At 44.5% G+C, this 22,753-nt stretch overlaps 1 protein-coding gene across 1 annotated transcript in view; it reads left to right on the forward strand.

Annotated features, from left to right (window-relative positions):
- The window catches only part of lamc3 (laminin, gamma 3), a 91,855-nt gene that overhangs the window by 47,908 nt on the left and 21,194 nt on the right, over positions 1–22,753 (forward strand). Inside the window, exons 10-12 of the mRNA XM_068706638.1 lie at positions 4,848–5,040; positions 14,543–14,652; positions 17,095–17,322. Of these exons, the coding sequence (XP_068562739.1) occupies positions 4,848–5,040; positions 14,543–14,652; positions 17,095–17,322 (531 nt within the window). The remainder of the gene's footprint in view (positions 1–4,847; positions 5,041–14,542; positions 14,653–17,094; positions 17,323–22,753) is intronic.

Here is a 22,753-nt window from a genome sequence, read left to right on the forward strand (position 1 = left end):
TCTGTTGTCTTGACACAGATAATCTTTCTGGGCTAGTTGTCTTCATCATGTTGTGCTTGTGAGAGCTTGAGAGAGAGAGAGAGAGAGATATAAAACCCTGAATACTTTCTTCCCCTCCAAAACTACTCGACCAATCACTGCGCGGTCCTGCCAATTCCAAGGTTGGAGAGATTTTGGCAGAGACGCTTTTAGACAATCTGTCGACCACTTTGTCAGAGCATTCTGAGGATTTAAGGCTGTTCCCACTGACAACAAGCGCTTTGTCAAAAAACATCCAATACCTTTATTCATTTCAGATCACAGCTCAACGGTGCAGATGCGAATGGTAATAAAGGAGTGTATGGTGAAGTACGTGGCGTTGAATTGTGGAATATCAGTGGTATCGGTATCGACGCTAGATTTCTAGTATTGTAACATAGTTAGACCTGTTTAAAAGTTTAAAGTTTCTCCATCCAACCTTTGCCCTCCAACTGTCTGCATCGTTGGTCGATGTTGGAGCCTCAGCGGGGCTCGTGTTTGTGTAAGGCGGCTGGGATTTAATTGAAATTGAGTTGATTTAATTTGGTTGGAGCAAAGTCTAAACCCCCCTGATTGATCGCGAGCTCCTCTGCCATTCCCCAAAAGTTATAGGGGAATCCATCACTTGTTATGGTAGAGACTGTATGTGTTCCTGGCAAGAGCGGCAGCAGCAGCACAGCCGGTGGACCTCAGATCGTTCTGACAGACTCGGAGAAACGAAATGGAGCGAAAGGCACAAGTTACAGCTTTGGTTCTCTTCAGTCTGTTCTGTTTCGTTGTCTATTGAAATATCAGCAACAATTACTTTCATTTTATATATTTATATATACATATATATATATATTTTGTCGAGAATTGGATGCAAATATTTAAACCAGTCACATTAGACTGGGGTCAAGGTTCTCATTAAACTCTCAGCAGGAAGCAAAAGAAAGCGTATTTCTGGGACTATTCCTTTAATAAAGGATCAATATTCGTCATTCAGATCAGTAATATAGCAGCAAAAAAAAATGTGTTCTGTAAAGATTTCTTGGAGTAAGAACTAAGAGCAGAGTCGCTCTCACTGTGTCTGTTGACAGAGTGTGCATGTTAGTGCATGTGAGTGCATGTGAGCGTGCACCACTGGTTACCTCACTACCACCGCTCTGCACCGCTCTCATATGTCACTTGCAGCAAAAGAGCAGCACTCTCCCTCCGCTTTCAGATAAACAACGTTAGCTACGTCAGCGCATTTACCGCTGTTAGCACCGTTAGCTTTGAGCCGCTCCCAATTTCCGTATCAAGCACCTTTAATAAACCATTTAATGAAGAATTAGCTGATCAATTCATGGCCTGCTGGTTGCAGTACTACACAGATTGTTTCTCAGTTTTGTGAGAGGAGAAACCGGCCGGCACACTGTGCTATTTACAGACTGCTCAACTTTTTAATTCTCTCCAATTTGTCATGTGAGATATAATAATGAATATAAATCCACGGCAATACGCAGACAGCAGATCACGCTTACACATGATTAATCCTTTCATTGTTTTTTTTTATAGTGATTCATTGCTTTGGAGAGGGACCCGCGAGTGCGACCATTTTTTTTTTTGGGATGGTCTATTAGGGTTATGAGTAATTATGCTGTGGTACCTCCGTCCTCACAGACAAAGAAAGAACCACCAAGGAACCACGCTGACGCAAATCCGACCCCTCAGAATAATGGCCAGCAAGCTGAAACATAACCACTCACAACCATAAGGGAGCACTTTAGGAAAGAATATTAGCTTAGTCACACAACAGCATTACTGGGCTCATTACCCACCGTTACGCAAGGAATGAGCAGTATATATTTACTATTAATCATTTCAAAAGTAATATCTGTTGACTTGTACTTTCTGTGAACACGAGTTCCCTGTATTACTCATTATTACAGTGCATCACTTCCCCAAATATAGGTAATTGCCTCTTCTCTTTTCCCAAAAAAATGGTGGCTCTGCTGAGACTGTTTTCACTTATTAACTTAATGTAACAATGATCCTCTGTTGGCCGATGTCAAATATGCAGCACCTAATAGAGGACAGTGTAGACATTATGTCTACATTTTATTAAAATATCCACACGTATATATATTGCACAGTAAAAGTAAAGAAACAAGGCTATTTTACGCTTTTTATCTATTTATTTTTCGGCCTTTTAGTTTTCCTTTTCTTAGGTCTTGGTGCACATTTAATCCTTCATTGATTCTCTCTTTTCATCCCCCAACATTTACCGTTCTCTTGCTCTCATTTCCTGAACACACCGAGCGCCGGCCCTTTTTAGCTAGCTAGCTAGCTAGCTGCTGCTAGCTTTCATTATAAAACCATCCCAGCCAGTGGAGCTAATGTCAACCGTCATGCTAAATGAGTAAATGTAATCCACATGCTGTACAAACTTCTTCGTATTCACAAAAAAACGTCAGCTAAAGCATTTTAGGAGCTAAATTTAAATGGTGAAAACTGAAGACGTGTTACAGCAAAGTACGAAAATATATTTTTGGGGGAAATTTGAGCAAATAGTTTTAGCACTAAGTCTGCTTTGTGTTTGGGTCTGAATTTGCGCTGGTGGCTTGTTGGAGTCAGGAGTGAGTATTGATCCATTTCGGTTGTTTTTCCGCTGGGTAACATGTTTAGATGTGAGAGAGCTCATTGAAGGCAGTCCCGTCTAATTGGTGATGGATTTAATCTATCGCTCTTTTCTTTTCCCGACTGCCTGATTTTTCTTATTCTTTGTTCGTCAATATGTATCGATTCTGCAACTACACTGGGACGCATTGGAAGCTCATTTCCCTTGTGAAAGCGTTTTTGTCTTTACTGCCGATGATTGGCGGTTTTTAAGCCGCTCCCCCTGCTCCTGATTGGCTGTAATTATCTGTTTTCTATTGATTCTGAAGTCGCGTTGACATGAGTGATGCCTGACTGGACTCAGAGCAGAAAGTGCTATTGATTGGTCGTGTAATTGAAGCCTTTCCCCTTCCATCACTGCTTGTTTTTCATTTCTTACAAATACAGATCCCCCAGTGTTGAATGGTAAATATAGATAACACAGTGTGTTGTGCTTCATTCATGTATCCTCTCATTAAAATTGAATTGCTTAAAGTAACAGCTGAGACGGAAGGCAGCAGGATATTTTCTTTCATGTACGAATATGAAAAAAGCTCATCTTCTGGAGTTTGGCTTCTTATTTGTGAAAGCTTGCAGCTTATTAGAGAGAACAGAGACACAGTAATGTGTCACTTGTTTCAGGGAGAGTGGAGCAGGTGGACTTAAGCGCAGGAGACGGCAGGCAACAGGAATAGAAAGAAAGAACTTTTTTATTCAAAGCTCGGATCTACATCATTTCTAAAAAAGAATATCCGGAAATTGCTTTTTTTGTTTAGGCGAAAATTAAAATCTTCAATTTGTGCTGTGTGCCATCTTAATGTACTCTTAACCAGTAACATATATGCTGATATTTACACATCTCAACACATCTCACAAGTGTTAGGGTTATTTTAATACCAAAACTATTAAAATAGCCCTTACAGTTGCAAAACTATACTCATTTTAGTAAGTATGGGTATGCTATTTTCGAGCGGAGGCCAGCGTGTGTTCAACACATGAGAACAATTTAATTTGACTAATATATAATAAAACGAAATAAGGGATTTGTAAAGCACATAGCATTCTTTATTGGACCATGAAATAATAATAACAAAAAAACTATTGAGACTAATTGAAATACTAATTACGTTGCTCTCTACTCCAAAAAAAAACGTAATAACTTATTACTTTGACTAATAACTTTAACACATCACTGAGTAGTGCATTACCGACAGCAGCCAAAAAAAACCTCATGTTGGTGTGTCAAAACGTGTGGCCTTGCAGAAGTGTTGCAGGTCAGATGAAAACACTGACTAATCTGGCCGTCAAATGTCACAGTGAGAGTGGGCTGGAGATGTACAGAAGGGGGGGGGGGGTGTTGGTTGAGCAGATATTAGACGATCAGACAGTTGAATTGCTCCGTGTGACGCCAGAGGCACCTCGCAAGCAAAATCACCCACTCAAGTCCTTAGCCCTTCCAACCCCCAGAAGAGCTCAGGATGTACTTCACACACGATTACACTCAAAAACAAGGTGGCAACCAAGCGTGCAACCTGTCGGTTTTGCCCACTCGCTCACCCAGAGCAGGTATAGAGAATGGCAGCATAGTTGTTTTGGGTTTTTTTTCTCCAAAGATTGTTATGAATTTTTCATTTTTACAGCTCAACTGGTGCAAGATGTTTCTACAATAGCATGTGATGTGTTGGACGGCAAGACGTCTGTCTATTTTTATATATCAAAATCACCACTTGTGAATGTTTTTCCTCTAGCCAGCTTTGGGGATGTTGGTGGTGGGGGGGGTGTGGGGTGAGGTGTGTGTGTGTGTGTGTGGGGGGGGGGGGGGGGGGGGTCTAGTGGTGGCTAAGATCTTTGAAGTCCTGTAAATGTGCCGTAATGAGCCGGAGATGAGAGGCTGGGTAATTACACATAGACTCCTGCAGTGCTCCATGTGTGCTCAAAAAAGTCTGTACCCCCTCTGCCCTGATGAACACACACACACTCACACACACACACACACACACACACACACACACAGACTGAAAAGAGATGGGAATGGGCTAGAATATTTCTGAATGCTAATTCAGCTTCCACCACAACACACTCGCACAAACATAAATCCGTGTGCCTTCTGTGTTTACTGCATTAATGGCAGAGAGTTGGTTGGCTGACACCTCAATAATAAAGCTGACTCCGCTCACCTCTCTAACATCCAACCTCTGATCGCCCACCAGAGAAATACCTGGGTCATCGAGTCCACAGCTACGGCCAGCTCCTCTCCATCATCTTCACCTCCGAGACCTCCGAGCTGCTCCCCGACCACGTCGCCTTGCTCCTCCAAGGCTCTGGGTTCACCCTATCTGCTGACCTTTCGCCCCGACCGGTGCTTGACCGTGACCTCACACCGCAGCGCTCCTTCGTTGTCAGGTACTAGGATGCAGGCATGGGGCTGTCAGCTTGTAAGTCTGCACACATGCTTTTCTTTTCTTTTCTTTTCTGTTGTTTTACTGTTGAACTTGTGTCTCTCGAGAATCGCAAAGCGTTCGCCTTAATGTGTGCATAAGAATGGATGTTGGGATGTTTGTTTTTTCTCTGCAGCTATGCAACTCCCTGTTGCCTGACTTGTTCCTTGTTACAATATATACATAGAGTCCGCAGAGTACAGACTATCCAGGACACCCCATGCACTGACTGCGTTGACTGCGCTGTCATGGTTACCAGCAGAATGTCAGGATATAAATGTAGTGATGAGCCAGCTCCCCTGTGCGCTAGCTGTCAGGTAGATCTGCAGGTACGGAGCAGCAGCATCACATTTACAATTTTCCATTTTATACATTTAGCAGATGTCACCAAGAGTACAAAATAGGTGATACTAAGGGAGCGCAGGAGTCAAACTTACACTTAACACTTGACAAGTGATCAAGGAGGTCAAATTAAGGGATTGCAATAGTTATTGCAATTGTTCCTAAGGGAGATGTGAATGTGTGTATTAAATCTCATCTTACTCAAAAACCACAAAATATGAACGTTCTTGAGACTTGTCTGCACAAGATTTCGTATCAATCCATCAAGCAGATGTTGAGATTTTTCACCGGTGAAAACTTTGACCTGCTGTTGGCGCCAGTTTTAAAGTCAAAGGATCACCTAAGCCTTTATGGACTCTTGGGGGGGGGAGGTGGGGGGACCGTGAATGTCTGTACCAAATTTCGTGGCAATCCATCAGATTGTTGTTGAGATATTTCAGTCTGGACCAAAGTGTTGGGCCCGTTGACCGACCATCCCTTGAGCCACACGGCGCCAGCGCGGCTAAAAGCAGGTTAGTATAAGAAAGATGGGATTATTTTTTAAAAGGTCACATCAGGCCACAAATATATAAATATAGGAAAAGTTCTCTGAAGCTTGTAGGAGTCCGATGTTTTGACGGGACCGGCGAGGTCACTCCACTAGTGTGCTCCAGGAGGCAGGGAAAGGAGAGCTAAGTGGATTATAGCGACAGCATGCAGAGTGCTAGATTGAGTGTCCGTGGCCTGGAAGTACAGTTATATGGGCGATGGTCCCTCTGCAGCCTGATACGCCGACCGACACCGGGGCTTCAAATTGCATATAAGCGGCCGCGGAGAGACAGCAGATGAATTCTGATGTTATTGATTTTGATGAGGAACACTCATCGCCGTTGAAGGAGCGAAGAAAAGGTAGATTATACAAAAAGGTCAACAAAGCTGTTTATTCAGCGGTGGGGTTTAAATGCACTTAACGCTTTATTCATTTATTCATTTAGGATGGTTAAAATATGATATTGTTCTGTATTTTTGTTGGCAGTTTAACATTTCACATATACCGACATATGAAAAAAAAAAAACTGCTTCCACTGCTCTGAATCAATGCAATATTCAGATATTATCTAGGTATGTACACAGGATGTATTTATGAATATAATGTTGCAGTAAAGAGCTGTACACCTTCTACGTTCTAGCAGAATATGCAGGTTTGAATGTGCACATGAAGACATTTTCCTCCTTGCAGAGGTTTGTATGCATGTGTGCTCAGGCTGTACAGAACTCCGATACGCTTTACCTTTTAGCGTGAGCGGCTGCAGCCCACGTGTCACGATTTAGCTCAGGGATTTTCTTACTTAATGGCCAAGTTAAGTTTGAATAAAAAAATGTTCCTGCATATGTTTTTGCATTCATGAATGTAGAGCATCTCTCTGACCTACTGCAGCACTTTTCTGTTGAAAGTTGCAGTTTTAAATGTCTGAGTAGTTTCTCTTACTCAGCTGTAATGCGTGCTGAAGACGCCCACGCCTTGTGACGAGGCATCGCAATTGTATTTAGACCTTGGAGGTAGGTTTGGTTTCTGTTATAATTCAAGGGCAACAGCACCTCTTTGAAAACCGCAGCAATCAAACTCAAGCTGTGACACAGCTCCCGTCACAAAGAGCTGATTGTGTTTGCATTACCTGTAGCTGCCAGTCTGCTGTTTATGTTTTCCTGTTGCCTACTGTTAGATTATATTAAGTTTTGCATGTGTCAGTTGTAATTTGTTTGTGTTGAAGACAGTCAATTAGCTCTCTCTGTTTGGAGACTGGTAGTAAAGCGAGGCAAGGCAGCTTGATTTATGTTGCAAAGTTCAGCAACTGTCGAAAAGCGCTTTACATAAAACATCACAAGAAAAAAAAAAGGGCAAAAGAAATACTGTAAAATGACATTTATATACAATTAAAAATAGCCATTTAAGAGCAAAGAGGATAGAAAATATTAAGCTGAAATAGAATAAGACGGGTGTAAAAGGCAGCGGCAAACAGAAAGCCTTGATTTATTAAAAGAAGTGAGAAATTAGAGTTTGTTCCAAATATATGGTGCATACAAACAAAAACTCTGCTTCTCTGTGTTTAGTTTCGTCCCAGTCGACCCATGAGGTATGGACGGTTTATAATGCAGCAGAAGATCAGATCATAGAAATGAAAACTATTACGATCCACGTTCTTGTTCCTAGTGAGGACCGGAGCAGCAGTCTGTTGCCTGGGTTGATCTATTGTTTTTAAAATTGCCCGAATGGAGTTGAGTGGCAACTTTTAATTGTTCCTTCTTGGATCCAAAAACAACTACCTCAGTTGTATCTTTGTTTAATTGAATAAACCCCGGACACATCCAGTCGTTTGATTTGATTGGATGAGAGTGCATTTTAGTTTTTCCTTTATCATATTATGACCCTGAGTTTATGTGCATCACTGTTTAAACACGTTTGTTCTCAGACATTTACAATTGTTTTAAATGTATTATTTAATCCCAGATGCGGTTATCTTAAAGGATATGTTGACATGTACAACAATTACACCCATGAATAATTCTCCCAATATACACATGGACATGGGAGTACTGTCTAGAAAAATATCTCAAGCTTTTGCCTTCGGCCAAGTGACAGAATCAGCCTCTTCCTTCAAGATGTTCACAGCGTCTGCCTCACCGACAAACCCAAAAAAGGCAGACGGTGCCAGAACATGTAGTTCCTTCCTAAAGGAAACGGCCTACTCTCATCGTCTGTGTTGTGAGACCAGTCCAATTTGTTGAGGAGACAGCCGTCAGCTATATGAAGGACCGTTCCACCACCGCTCTCTCTGCTTGAAATCCTCTACCAGCGTGGTTCTCCTTGCAACAATTTGCTCTCTCTCTCGCTCTCTCTCTCTCTCTCTCTCTCTCTCTCTTTTTTCCTTCTTGCCCTTCACTGTAAAGTGGCCAATCCGGAGGCGGGAGTGATTGGGGCGGAAAAGCTGACCCCTGGTGTGACGGCCTGTGGGGAAGCGGGGAGCGTAATCAGTCGTATTGTTAGAGAGAGAGATCTCATATGGTCCGTCAACTCGGGGGGAGTGGGTGGGTCTCCACATTCAATTTAAATTCACGTTAAATACAGACTTAAGTCATTCACTCTATTTTTGTTCTCTTCCCCCACTTGGCCTGGCGCCTTGTTGCCAGTAATCCTTGTCATCCCACTCAGCACCTCCTTCACACTGTTTTGTTGCAATGCGTCTTCAATTTGGCCCCAGTGTTTCTATCTTCAAATTCTCCTCCTCAGCACACGCGGACCAACACAACGTCCTCCCCTGTAGCCAGCTCTGCAAGCCCTCCTCTCCCATAAGTAGGGATTTAATTGTCTTTGTTTTCTACAGTTTGTTTTAAAGAGAACTGCGGGAAACCGCAAACTGTTCAATGGCATTGAAGGGTCCACGTGGAAATTGACATGTTATGCAGCCGGGGAGCTGGATATGTTCCAGTCCATTAGCTCAAAAAACAGTCCTGCAGAGACGTCTGGGGTCGCACTCTTAGAGTCGTGATGACAATGGGCAGCTGTCTGTTGGCTGCCGCTGAAAGGAATCTAAAGAAGTAGGGATGTGTTCCATTTTAAAGAGAATGAACAGAAGGCTACAACATCTGAAGTAAGATGCACTTTGCTAGTTGGGGGAGCGGCACTAGTTCAGATTGGAGATGATTGAAGCGTGAGCAAAGCGCCGGCCAAACTCCGCGTTGAGGAGTGGTCTGACGGGGGGGTTGTGTGAAGCGTAAACCTGCAGGATCTTGTTGTGGTTGTCTGGAATCACACTAAGACTGTTGTCAGTTTGGGCAGGAGTCGATATACTTGTACCGTTGTCTGTGGTGGTGGGGAAAGTAAATTTGACAAAGGCCAGGACAGTGTTGTTGAAATTGCTTTTAGCGTGGTGGGTAGAAGAAGATCAACTGTGAGTGTCGGCTGATGGGAAAGTTTGTTACTGGCAAAGTAATGGCAGCATGATGGAATAATCTCTGCTTTAGTGTGGAATATATATCGCTTTGAGCTGCTATATTTGATATTAATGCATTCATTTGCTGCATGTCTATATCCTTTATAGAACTGAATAGTTTCAGCCGTGCTGCTAGCTTGGCTCTAGAGGTCTGATCAGTTGTCAGTTGGTCCACCACTTTGGTCAGGACTGTGTAATGATTATGTCAGCGGCTGACTCCCAATAACTTTGGTGATCCCCTGACTTTTCCTCCGGAACCACCACAGGCTTGTGGTTTTGCGTAAATGTTTCACCATTTGGAACAGCTCCTCCACATGTTTAAAAGGTTTTGGAAGCTGCCCAGTTTCCCGTACTGGGCTGACAAGGACTGATCTGATTACAGCTTCTCAAAAATGTTGCATAAAAAAATGCAATTTGAATTCAAAGGACATCCTTTGCAGCCCCGAGAATCCCTCAATATATTTTGCGCCGGTCGACCGTTGGCTGGAGTTCATGCGATCCTATTTAACTATTTTATTAACCAAGTATTCATCCGCCACTTGTACAGTATCACTCAAACTGGACCAAAGAAAAAGCCAATGCAAGTGGAAAACAATGGACCCCAGGCTTACATTCCGGTGTTGCCAGTTGTCCATCAAGTCTTAAATCCGTATTATATTTTTTTTCCCGTCTTGGTACAGCAGAAACAAGCTGTAAACGCACAACATTGGTGCTGAGTGGGTCCTATATGGTGGGTGTGTAAGAGCTGCATGCCTTCCTGATGTTAAACATGTAAATATTCCACCGTACAACTTGACGAGGAGCTTCAGTTTGGTTAATATTGGGCAGAGGCTCCTCAAGTCCAATAGGACTTTGCCTGCTCCATCAGAGGATCTAGCCCCCTGAACTGGGACACTTCTTGTGTCTTCCTGTCCCCTCCAATGTTCCCACGCCTCTCTCTGGTGTCTGCGCACCAGTAATGAGTTTCCCCGTTGCACCACGAGCCGCTGGCTAAAGAAGCTCTTTGGTTCCTTTTCTGAAATGCACTGGAGCTTGGGGGGGGGGGGGGGGGCAGAGACAGAGACTGTCATTAAGCGTTCCTCTCTGGAGAAGTTCTCCACAGATCTCATTACACGTCTCAGGTACACGCACAGATGCACTCCAGTGCATGCTCTCTATCATTCCCTCACACCTTCCTCTGCCACACACACACACACACACACACACACACACACACTCACACGTGTCTAAGCTTTCACACAAGCACGTCAATCCGTGTGGCCATCTGGGTGTGCGATTTGCAACAATCCGATGCAACATGTGTCGAAAAAGAATGATGTTTTTTCGAAGATGGGTGCAGCATGTGCGCATTTTCGAGCGTATCGCTAAAGACACGAGAAAGCTTCGCATTAACATGAGCGGAACCGACGCACAGTCTCTGTTGACTGACAGCATCTTTTGTTCATGGCTGACAAACACGTTGACCCGTTAAGTGGCCGTGCGTTCCCACACGGCGTACGAGACCATTTCAATATCAGAGGAAGAGTAAATATATGGAAGCGTGGGGATTTGAGCGCATGGGGACAGATGAGAGGGGGAGGTGAACGGCTTACATAAGGGAGCATCCACTCTTCCCTCTGATGTTCTTTCTGTTCCCTTGAAACCAGTAGGCGGGGAGGTTTTCATTATCTCGCTTGTAGCTGTGTGTTTACGTCTGCCGCACGGAAGCATAATATTTATGCCGTAAGGAACCCCGCAGATGATTAACGTTCTGCGCGCGGTGATCAGCTGTTCACCGCCGTTCACCGTTTCAGGTATAACCGCTCGTATGACTGCCTTTTAAAAAAAGGTATGAGCCAATTTTTTTTTTGCAGGAGTCAGCAGGGCTGTCGTAGCGCAGGCATGTGGTCCATCTGGCACTGAGCCCATTTCTGTCATGTTTTCGAAATTCACTGACTTTGATCATAGATCAGGGCCGGCTAAATATATTAAACAGAAAGCAGGCCCACTGCTGCCAAAAAGGAAGAAAAAAAAAAAAAAGGAAATAAATGCGATGAGTGACTGAGCAAAGCGAGAAGAAACACGGTGTTACTCTGTGCCTGAGTAAACCTATGATTCAGTTGTGATTTATTACATTCCCGAGCTCAGTTCTTGTGAGTTTAATATCTAACGTTTTGTGGGTAACCAGAGCTGTTGTATTTGTCGTCAATAATTGCATTCCCGATTTATGATATGAAAGACTGTACATGCAGATTTTAGGTTAACATTTCTGTTCCAAGCTGCATTTCATTAGAATTCTGAGAGTATCAAATGTACGTGTAAATGTTATAACTGGCAGCAACTTTTGGCTTTTCACAGACTCATAAGCAATAAACATAACAAAGAGAAGTTGATATGGTAAGGCTTACAACAGCAACGCTGTACATGGAGGAACTTAAGACTACAAGACATGTCAGTAGTCAGTAGTCGTTCTAAATGTGCAGAGGTTAAGGGTCAAAAGCAACAGGTAGAATAGCTAATCAATAAATAAAGCAGGCAGCAAGCTCTTTGTCGTCTCTTCCGTGGAATGAGTCTCAAACGTCGATGAGTGCGTGACGCTTGAGACGGCGTAGCGATAAGGGATAACAATCAAAGCATGCGAACTCATTTGACTTGTGAGGATCAGAGAGCCAGTGAAAACCTGGCTGATAGTGAGACACTCACTAAGTTGGACGCCGTAGTCGGCAGTTCTGCAATTTGTATCGACAATATAATTAAAATGTTTGGGGGTTTTTTTCACCAGCAGATTGGCACAAATAGAAGAGGCTATTGGAATATGTTAATGATTTGGCCTCCTGCACGTTCTATTCGAGGAACTCTTTTGTATTTTCGATTTTAGACTCATTTGCTTGCTTACTTATTTTCTCTGTTTCTCTTTCTGTCTCTCACACACTGTTCATGTCTTGCTGTCTTGCTCACCTTGTATCTCTATCTCTGTATTCTCTCTAAGGGTACTTGTGTGCGTGTGTGTGTGTGTGTGTGTGTGTGCGTGTGTGTGTGTGTGTGTGTCCAGTGTTCTTTTCGGCTTTTCTCTCCCGATGATCTCCTCTCATCCTCAGCGGAGCAGGCTTAATTACAGTGTGGCTCTCCGCGCTCTGCTTGGTGCTGATTAAAAGGGACACTGACGCTCCATGGGGAAAGCATGACCGGGAGTTTGTTCACTTTCATGCACACTCTGCTTATCTCTGTCTGACCAGCTCCATTACCATGGCTTTGAGGCCCAGTTTGTAATTGCCTCTCTTTATTACTGCGCCTACATGTCAGGCCAAGGAACAAGGACCCGCCGCACCAATACAGAGTCTGTGTGGCAAGCTAGGAATGCACACACACACACACACACACACACACACACACACACACACACACACAGGGATGCTGTCACGTGCACAGTACAAATGTGAATGCTGAGACAGAGGCCATGTACCAAAAAAAAAACATTTTGAAAGTGAACTAGTGTCGCACTGAGAACTGTTGACCTAATAAAATAGAGGCTATTAAACAAACACACATGAAAGGCCAAACTTTAGGATTTACACTTCATTCATTTGTGATTTTTGCCTATGACTAAGGTCCATATATTATAATTAGTGCCGAGCAACGGTTACATTTTTGAATCGCGATTAATTGCATGATTTTCAGCGATTAATCGCGAACTTTGCTCATAACATTGCGATTAATCGCAATGTTATGAGCAAAGTTCAATAATGAATTCAAAAGTAGTGTATTGCACACTTTTATTTTAAAAGTACTGCTATATGAACAAAAGTGCAATAACGTTTGGTTTGAAACACTTTAAACAGATCAGGTTCTTTTTAGCAGCAGTATTCTTTACACAGCAGCAGTTATATTTCTGTGTGCTGACTTCATCTGAAACGTTCCACTGCTGTGCAACATGAATAAAATGTTCCGCGCACGTTTTAGCAAAATGTCTGTCTTCTGTTTTCATGACAGTCAGAGCATGTGAACGCAGCTCCCACTGTTCATCAATATAATGCACCGTAACTCCGAGGTGATGATGGTTACCCAGCGATGTCCGGAATGTTCACCATGTTCACCATCTTACTGCAGTTCAAAGGGCTTTGCATGCTAACATTTGCTAATTATTGCTCAACACACAGTACAGTCCGAGGCTTCGGATATTTGGACAGTTTGAACCGATACAATTTTCGGCCTGTCGCCAGATGAATATTAAGAATTCCCCACAAAGTTGCCACAATTCATCCTGACTGGAACACAAATGTCTCCAGCGAATTTCTTGGCAATTCACAACAGTAATACAACAACAAAAGGTGGCACTAGATGAAAAGTCAGAGGTTCTGAATGTCTGTACAAAATGCCCGCCGCTTAAGCAATAGAGTAAAATCTCTGGTATTCCCTGGTTGTGAAAAAAATCCTTTAGCTGCTCTTTTTTTCCTTTTCTCTGGAAAAGAGCTGCAGACCACCTGGACCAAAATCCAGTCATCAACACCTGTATTCATAGCTGCACACTTAGTGGCTGATTAGAAACTGAGACACTCGTGAATTCTTATTAATGATCAGGGAGAAAACGTTACCTGTAATTGTGCTCCGTACACCTGTACGTGAAGATGACATGAATCTGCTCCTGCATGCTGCAGCTCCCCTCCCTTGGGACCTTCAGACGATACTGGGAGAAAGCGGCGTAACACTGCATCGCCTGTGTGGAGCTGACGCAGCACCGCTCATCAAGATGGAAAGAGTGCACGAATCCTGGAGTAAAACAGGCAGATGTCAGCTGTGCAGCCCGGCTTTGCGGAACATCCCTCCGCAGATGGCAAAAGCTCGGTGATCAAGACCCTGAATATGTGTTGAAGTCAGCACATTTCAATTTTCCTTCACACTGCGCGTGTTTGCCTGGTGGTGCTGTAGATAACCTCCCATATAAAGGTTAAGCACATTTGTGACAGGCCGTGCGGTATCTTCTTACTTGTGGAGAGTAATTAAATTGCTCTAAAAACCCACTCCAGTTGGCGATAAGTCTGCCACACACACACACACACACATTTACACCGTTTAGGCTTTACCTTTTAAGATGTTTGTGGTGTTTAATCACAGTTTGTTTGCATGTGAACGCACAATACTGTTACTGATGTGTTTTCTGTCTTTCTCGTCTCACAGGCTTCATGAAAACGAGATGAGATTTAAGCCTTCGTTGTCTGCCTTTGAGTTCCAACAACTCCTCTACAACCTGACAGCTCTCAGAATCAGCAACGCCGGAGGACAGAACTGTACGTGTCTGTTTGTGTGTGAGAAAAACACAATTAACACAACTTAACCACTGTGTCATTTACACTGCAATTACAGTTTCCCATGGTTGTGTGAGCATTTAGGCGTGATGGTTGGGAAATAAACATCATGTAATATAATTGTTAAATGCATCACCATGTCCAAACAATACCAGCAACATTTAAAAATGTCCAAACTTTGACATTTTTATTTATCAAATATACGTTGACATCACAAAGTAGCTACAGCTGCACCAAAAATAGTTGCTAAAACAATGTCAGCGCTTGCATGCGGGGAATAGTTCAGCTGTTCCAAATCTGGCTCAGCAAAGACCGGGACGTTTATTCCCAGATGTTAGTAACTAGTTCTCGAAATCCCTCCTCTTATTTTCATCATGTCCCTGCTCCCTCTCCATCTGATGGTCTGTGTAGTAAAGTACAGGCAGGATCTTAGAGGCATTACTGCGGATTAGAGCACCAAGAAGACAGAACAGCTGGTCAGAATCACCAGCTCCCACCCACTTACTCACACCATTTTGAATTAGTTGCTCAGTGCAGGCGTTGTGACACACACTCTTGTGGCGTTCCACTTGCAAAAAAAAAAAAAAAAAAAGACTGGCACAAGAAGTCTGAAGTCCCAGTCATGCATATTCCACCAAATTGTTTCCTGTAACCACCCACCCACATGAACGTGCAAACAAAGTCATGCACACAGTTTACACTGCATCTATTGCACATCACAGGGGAGAAACTCTGTTAATGATTTGTGTTAGGTCTCAAACACTGTGTTGGAAGTGCCTTATCGCTGCAGGCTGCGCAGCAAACTTTAATTCCAAATTCCCATAAAGCTGTCCTCTCATCTTTCTCCTCTCTCCCTCTCACACTCTCTTTATTCTTTAAATGTCTCTGCATCACAGAGAGAGAGAGAGAGAGAGAGAGACAGTCTCCTCTAACAGAACTGCATTATTTTAATGAGAGTATTGTCTCTGAGACTATAAAGGCGGGCTTTGACAGCAGTCACAGGAAAGGCCTTTGCCTTTTTTTCTTCCGCCACATACAGAGTATTGAAATGAGAGCACAGCCTTATTGGAGGTTTATGATAAATGGCGTAATGCACAGGTACCAAAAAGAGAGCTAAACTGTCATAGTCCACAGGGCTGCAGCGAGCCGTTAGAGATTCAAGGGAATTAAAATCTTGACTTGTCTGACAGGGTCTCTTGTAGAAAGGATTGATGGCTCAAACTTGCACAGCGTGACTTCAAATTAAATCATTTTAATTAACTGCGATATAGGGTTCAGTGTCTGAATATTGTTTTAATTGCACATTTTCCCTCGTTGAATGAGCTAATAGAATTCAGGAGGTAGAGGGGAGTAAAGGGTAGAGGATAAGGCGAGTCGTGGAGAGGGAAGAGGACAGGCTTGCCTACTGATTATCCCTCAGAGGTGCAAATGAACTGGGTTTCATCACCTCTGCAGGATTGGCTGGATCATGACTTCTTAGAAGTCGAGGTCCGTCCTCTCCTCTGGATCTTCCGCACAGATTTTCCCCTCACTATGCAGCCACCCATTCACACGCGGAAAATAATTCCTTATCGTACAAAGCTGCATAGTCAATCGCGGACAGCATTCCATCCACCCACCCGTCCGTCAATTCTTGTGTTTCTTCAGTGAGTGCAGACACAGCGTTGGCCCAGGAAACAAAAGTAATATTGTGTTCTGTGGCTGTGGTTTAGAGAGTGTATGGTGGAAGGGATTCGGTTCAGGATGGCCTGCCTCCATCACTATTCATGAGAGGAGAGAGGGATCTCGAAACCCCACAGGAGCTGCACGTCTGACATACCTCCACCGAGTCTCCTGTCTCCTTTTCTTCTTGTCTTGCTGTGCTGCAGTGATTTATTCATTTGCTGTATCAAAGATTCCCTGGGTGACGAGTGTACGTGTGTGGGCGCATGCATGTGCGCTCGTGTGTGTGTGTGTGTGTGCAAGTGAGCATTAAGTGTGGCATTTACAGGCGTGTGGGTGAATGAATCTGCATGCATGTGTGCTCGTGCGTGTGTTTGTCTGTGCGTGTGTTTGTCTGTGCGTGTGTTTGTCTGTGCGTGTGTGTGTGTGTGTGTGTGTGTGTGTGTGGGTGTGTGTCAGACTGTTAACTGTAAACACAGGCCAGAACCTGTAATGAGACAGGGAGGGAGGGACAGCACTGCAACAAATGCTAATAACCTACTGCCTAACGAGATACAGAGACCCACAAACACGGACAGACACACACACACACACACACACACACACACATATATCTACACATACCCCTAATTCTAGAGAACAGCAGATGCCACAAACACTTCAACTGAGGCAACAATTGGTCAGTCTACTACTGACCTTTGCGAGCATCAGTTCCATGTCAAAGCGATCTCTCCCCCGTCTTTTCTCCTCCTTCCTCTCCAGACACATCGCAGCTTGCGGAGGTAACCCTGACCTCAGCTCTCATCTCCTCTGGACCGGCCAACCCTCCCGCTCCATGGGTGGAATCTTGTTCCTGTCCCCCGGGGTTTGAAGGCCAGTTCTGCGAGCGGTGTGCCCCGGGGTTCACCCGTGAAGACTCTGCCAGAGGACCCCTCTCAACATGTGTGCCGTGCAACTGCCACCAGCACGGAACCTGTCATCCAGAGACAGGTGATAAGTGAAACATGAACTGTATGTTTGTATAAGTTAAGTTTGAAAGATGCGTGCTGGTGCCAAAATCGCTCCCTTTTAACGTTGGGGTAAGTAAGCTAGATTTTTGGAAGTGTCCAACTGTGAAACCCAGTCCCGTGTTGCCAAGTCCCTTCAGATGAAAGTAGCTAGCAGCAACTTCAAAAGTCGCTAAATCTGGCGGGGAAGTCGCCAAGTTGGCAACACGCGTACACAGCCCGTCCCTTCAGGCCTCCGTCCGAAGCCACTCCCCCCCAAAATTACCATTATGATTGTAAACATATAATGAATGTAAACAGCAAAACATGACTGATGTTAGGACTCACAGCTGTCAAGCTCTTGTGGAAAACTCCGGTGACACACAACGAGTGCAGCGGCAGTAGGTAGACAGGCAGGTAGAGTTATTACCGTCCTGCGACCAGGTACCGGATTCCAACAAATATGACAAAACGGTTTTCCAAAACGCGTGGAAAGGAGCCATGTCGAGGTGGTTTCGGGCATCTGGTGAGGATGCCACCTGGGCGCCTCCCTAGAGGAGGTGTTCCAGGCACGAACCAGCTGGGAGGAGACCCCGAGGGAGGCCCAGGACCAGGTGGAGGGACTATATCTCCAAACTGGTCCTGGGAGCGCCTCGGGATCCCCCCCAGTCAGAGCTGGCTGATGTGGCACCGGGAAAGGGAAGTTTGGGGGTCCACCTGCTGGAGCTGTTGCCCCCGCGACCCGATCCCGGATAATCGGTTGAAGATGAGATGAGGTGAGGTTTTCCAAAAATTCCACAATGAAAGATAGAAGCGGTGTATTCATTCAATTTAATCATACTTGTAAGACAGAAATATTCTAGTAAAGTCATTTAAAAGTCCCCCATTTCACAAGTCAGTGCTCAAAACTGTTGCCACTCATAATATTGGCCGCGACGACAAGCTTTGCTCGTTGTTAAACAGCGTTATAGAATATCCGACCGCTCCAAGTTGCTAGTTAGGCAACGATGCCCTTCTCCCGAAGCATTCAGCGCAGCGTTTTATGAGATGAGGGATCATCAGAAGTCGTTGAGACAATATTTCCTGTCACTGTGCCTCTGAGAGAGCAGAGGGAACAGAAAGAGACGCCGGCTGTTTTCGACTGAAGCATTTTTTTTCTGTGTCTTCCCAGAGCTGACGTTCAGTCATCATCGCTTCAAGGGAATGTAACTCAGTCATCCCTCAGGTGTATTGGCAAGCTATCACTCAAGCTGAGAACTGGATCGCTGTGCTAATACAGCAACACCTTCATTTCACACCAGAAATCTTTATAATAACGGCTAAACTACTGTAGGCGAGTGTATTTAACGCACAAGACATCTTTATGGGGGGGGGGGGGGGGGGGGGGGGGGGGGATAATAACAGCAGCTGCAGTATTCTTTCGGATTCATATCCTAAACGCGACGTCCCGTAAATGACAGAAGTAAAACAGCAGCTGTTGGGGTGTGTAAACAAGTCGACCTCTACGCAGTTATTTACAAGTCTTTTTCCTCACTATCTCGCTCTCACAGCTTTAAATATGTCTCTCCGTCTCACCGAGAACAGACAACTCTCCCATCCAAGGTCCCACCCTCCATCTTTTATCTTTCCTCAATCTCTCTCTTCCTCTCTATCTTTGCCTCCTACCCTCAGACTTAAAGTATCAGAGATCTGACCTAGTTAGGAGACGCCTGAAGCTTTGGCTGTGAGTGTGCTTTGTGACTGTGGGTGTATGTGTGTGTGTGTGTGTGTGTGTGTTTTTATGAGTGTGTGTGTGTGTGTGTGTGTGCATCTGAGGTCCGGAAGCAAGTCTGGTATCGCTGCCTGCCTGCTTCCCCCCTAATTAGACTTGTTAGCCGCCTCTTGGCTAATGATGTCTAATTTGCTTGCAGATTTCCTGTGTGTCTTATGTCTCTTCTCAATCTGGATGTCTCTCTCTCTCTCTCTCACACACACACACACACACACACACACACACACACACACACACACACTTGTTCTCTGCCTCTTGCCGTTCCCCAGACTCCCTAGTCAGCCGCTCTCTGGCTTCCTCCTTCCTCTCAGCTTGGATTGCACCTGCATTCCCCAGTCACCTTGACGTTGTTTTTTAGCGTCCTTGACTCCCTTCTGTGCAGTCTCCTCTCAAGTTTCCTCTCCTTGCGTATCTCTCTGTCTTCCACAGACACATTCCCTTTTGTATTAATACAGTATCCAAACAGTCTGTTCCTGCACACGCTGTGTAATTTGTAAGCGCTTTAATGTAGAGCAGGATTCAGTGCCAACAATAACTTCAACCTGAATCCAAGACCAGATGTGAGAGGAAGAGTAGTGTGATTAAAACCGTTTGTTTCATTTTTCTGTTCTTTAAAAACATTGAAAGTGTCAGAAGATAGGAGAGAGTTTCCATCGTGGTCGAAACACAAATGTGCTTGTATTCAAGAGTTGTTTGAAAGAACCCCCCCCCCCCCCCCCCCCCCCCGTATTTATTAATGAACCCGTTCAACTGCAGCTTGAGCTTATAGCTGCATTTAGCATCTTAACGGAGTTCACACCTGACAAGTCCCCACAGGCTGCGAAGATTTGTTTCTGCACACCCACAAACACACAATCGCTCTTTAAAAGGATGCTTTTGAAATATTTCGGAGTGTTAAATATGGAACGCGATGTGTCCTCTGAGTCATCGATCGAAATTCCTGCGCTTGTTGTGTTCTTTTTGGCGTGACGCTCTCGGTTTGAATAAGCGTTAGCTGACTATCAGGAGTGGAAGCAAGTTAAAATTAGCCGGTCTTTTTTTTTTTTTTTTTTTTTTTTTCTTTCCAGTGGCATGTCATCTTCTGACAGCCGGCTGGCTTGTCTTCAATAAAAAAAAAAGGAGAAAAAAAAAAAGAGACGCTCTCCATAAATCTGAAAGTTCAGGTCAAGGGGAACTATCAAAGTAAGTTGATTAGAGACACCCTGTTCATCATTTGTCACCAGGAGGGCGGACCAACCTGCTGTTTCTCCTATCCGAATCTTAATTGCTGTATAATTACCTAACGACTTGCATCATCGTGCAGGATGTGCCCGCAGACAGGATTGGGATGGAGTTTATTCACTGGCTGCCGAGGAAGCTGCAGCCAATGGTGCTTCATAATCATGATTTATTAACAGTCTCTGAGTCGTGTCGGTTCTATTTGCTGTAGCGCAAACACAACAGATTGGAAATGTTAATATTTGCGGTGGAACGAGCAAATTGCGATTTCTGCCGAGCACTTGTGCTGTGTGTGGGGGGGGCTGATGAAGGCAAACATATGTCCTTCAGATACAACAAAAAAGTGTGTGTGGCGCATGCGATGGCTCCGGACACGCTTTCATTTGGGCGTACCGCTGGCCCATGGACCTGCTTCTTTTGCAGTGTGCACACCGCGTTAATTGCATACACACCATCCATAAAATTGGGCAGAGGCCGTGATTTATAAGGTGGAGACGGTGAGGAAGGAACGAGATGATTGTGATGCATTGATAAAATGGAGACACTCCATTTTCACTGCGGCCCACACTGCAGGGGAGCGCTCATTAATCACCTAAACAAATGAAACACCTTATGCTCTCGACACTCTCTAGTCTCTCCGCTGGTATATTGAGCAATAGGGTGCTGTATTCCAGCGCCTCTCTTAGCCCTGCCTCCTCATAGACAGGTGTAAGTCCTCCGTCGTGAGCCGCACAACTTACATCGTCAAAGAACAATGGCATCTGAAGACGCTTTCTTTGTCTCAAGAGAGATGCCTAACATGGATCTAAAATGAAAAACTGCCAAGTACGTAATTAAGGGGGGGGGGGAGTCAAATTACTAGCCACGAGGGGTACTGCTGTAGTCTGTGAAAATTGTCGTGTAATGTCTTGTGTGGCTCTTCAGGCAACTTTCTGAAGTCTGAGGCATTTACTGAAGCTCAAGAGGGAAACGCATTTTCAACAGAAAGTCTGTGTTTCAAACTGGGGGAATGGAGTTTGAAAGATGTGGGTATTTAGCAAGCTGGGAGGGTCTGATGAAAAGATGCTATCTGGTTGCATTATGGTGAGCGAATAATCCAGTGTTTTGTTTTGGGGGGTTTTTTTTGGGGAGGGGGGGCTGAAAGTCAAGATATCTCGGCCTCTGGTGCTTTGATTTGGTTTGTTTTTAACCACGGGGCTTCAGGGACCGTCAGGCTGTCGGTTGACCCGCCGCTTTGGTCCAGACTTAAATACCCCAACAGCCATTGGATGGATGCACACCAGCGGGTTCAAATTTAAATGTCGTCCAATAGTTGACATGACATCTACATCAGGCCTCAGGTGTGCTTTGTGTTTAATGCCAATTAGCAAACTTAATATCTAATCTTTTTTAAGAAACCCACAGACAATCAGTGAGCCAAACCGAGGGAATCATTTAATGGATTTCCTATTTTCCTTATTAATGACGGTTCGATGTGGATCTAAATGATCTTTCTTTGGGTCTGTAGGTACATCCACAGACTGACTGCTGTGTTATCATTTACAATGCACAGACTTCAGGTTAAACCACGTTTTCGACACTTACTTTGGATCTAGCAATAATCTTTAAGCTTATTAAGAAGTCCTGCAAGTACCTGAATGCAGCGTGTGCATCTGCTCCTCCAGCCCCAGAATAAACAGGGTTCCTCGTTCTGTTTCATAACAGCACATGCTTGTTTCTCACTATGACATTTGTGCGGGGCCAAATTTTTTGAATAATGCACACTGGTTTTGCATAGCTAAATGTCACGCCCACTGCAGTATGGCAGAGGAGGTCCGGCAAGCGGCGGCTTTTGCTTAGTTCTTGGTCTGTGAAACGGGGAAACGGGCCACCGAGGGGGGGGGGGCTCCTGCAGCGAAATACATTGAAGTGGTCCTAATAAAGGCCATCACCTCGAGTACCCGTCTCATTGCATCTATTAGGGTACAGATGAAGAAATGACCAGGCACGCTTACTCATTAGAATGCTAGCTTTACAAATGGAGGCTACTGTGACTCAGCGTTTACCAACAAAGAGCTGCTTCAGAATAAGACCGAGTAAGCCGGCGCGTGCATTTCCCAAATGCCCGCTTAAATGCCATCTTCGGCTCTCTAAGGTCATTAGTTATAAAAAAAAAAAAAAAAAAATGTATGGGAGAAAGTTGAGGCAGACAAACTGATAGAGAGTGAAGCCGGCTCTAGCACTGGCTTATTCCGCTCCCTAATCTCTCTGGTGGGCTGCATTTGTTGCAGGCTAAGCCCTAAGATGCCCGGCCTGTATCAGCGTGATGGGATATGAGGAGCGACAGCGAGGGGGGGGGGGGGGGGGGGGAAGTGAGAGAGAGCAAGAAAGACAGATGTAGTCAGTTAGAATGAATCTCACCATGTAATTTCTCCTGCTGATCCCATTCAGCACGCTTTACTTATCT

This window comes from Cebidichthys violaceus, unplaced genomic scaffold, assembly GCF_023349555.1.
Source record: "Cebidichthys violaceus isolate CVI_PGR_0920_01 unplaced genomic scaffold, fCebVio1.0.p SCAF_12, whole genome shotgun sequence".
Taxonomy (NCBI): Eukaryota; Metazoa; Chordata; class Actinopteri; order Perciformes; family Stichaeidae; genus Cebidichthys; species Cebidichthys violaceus.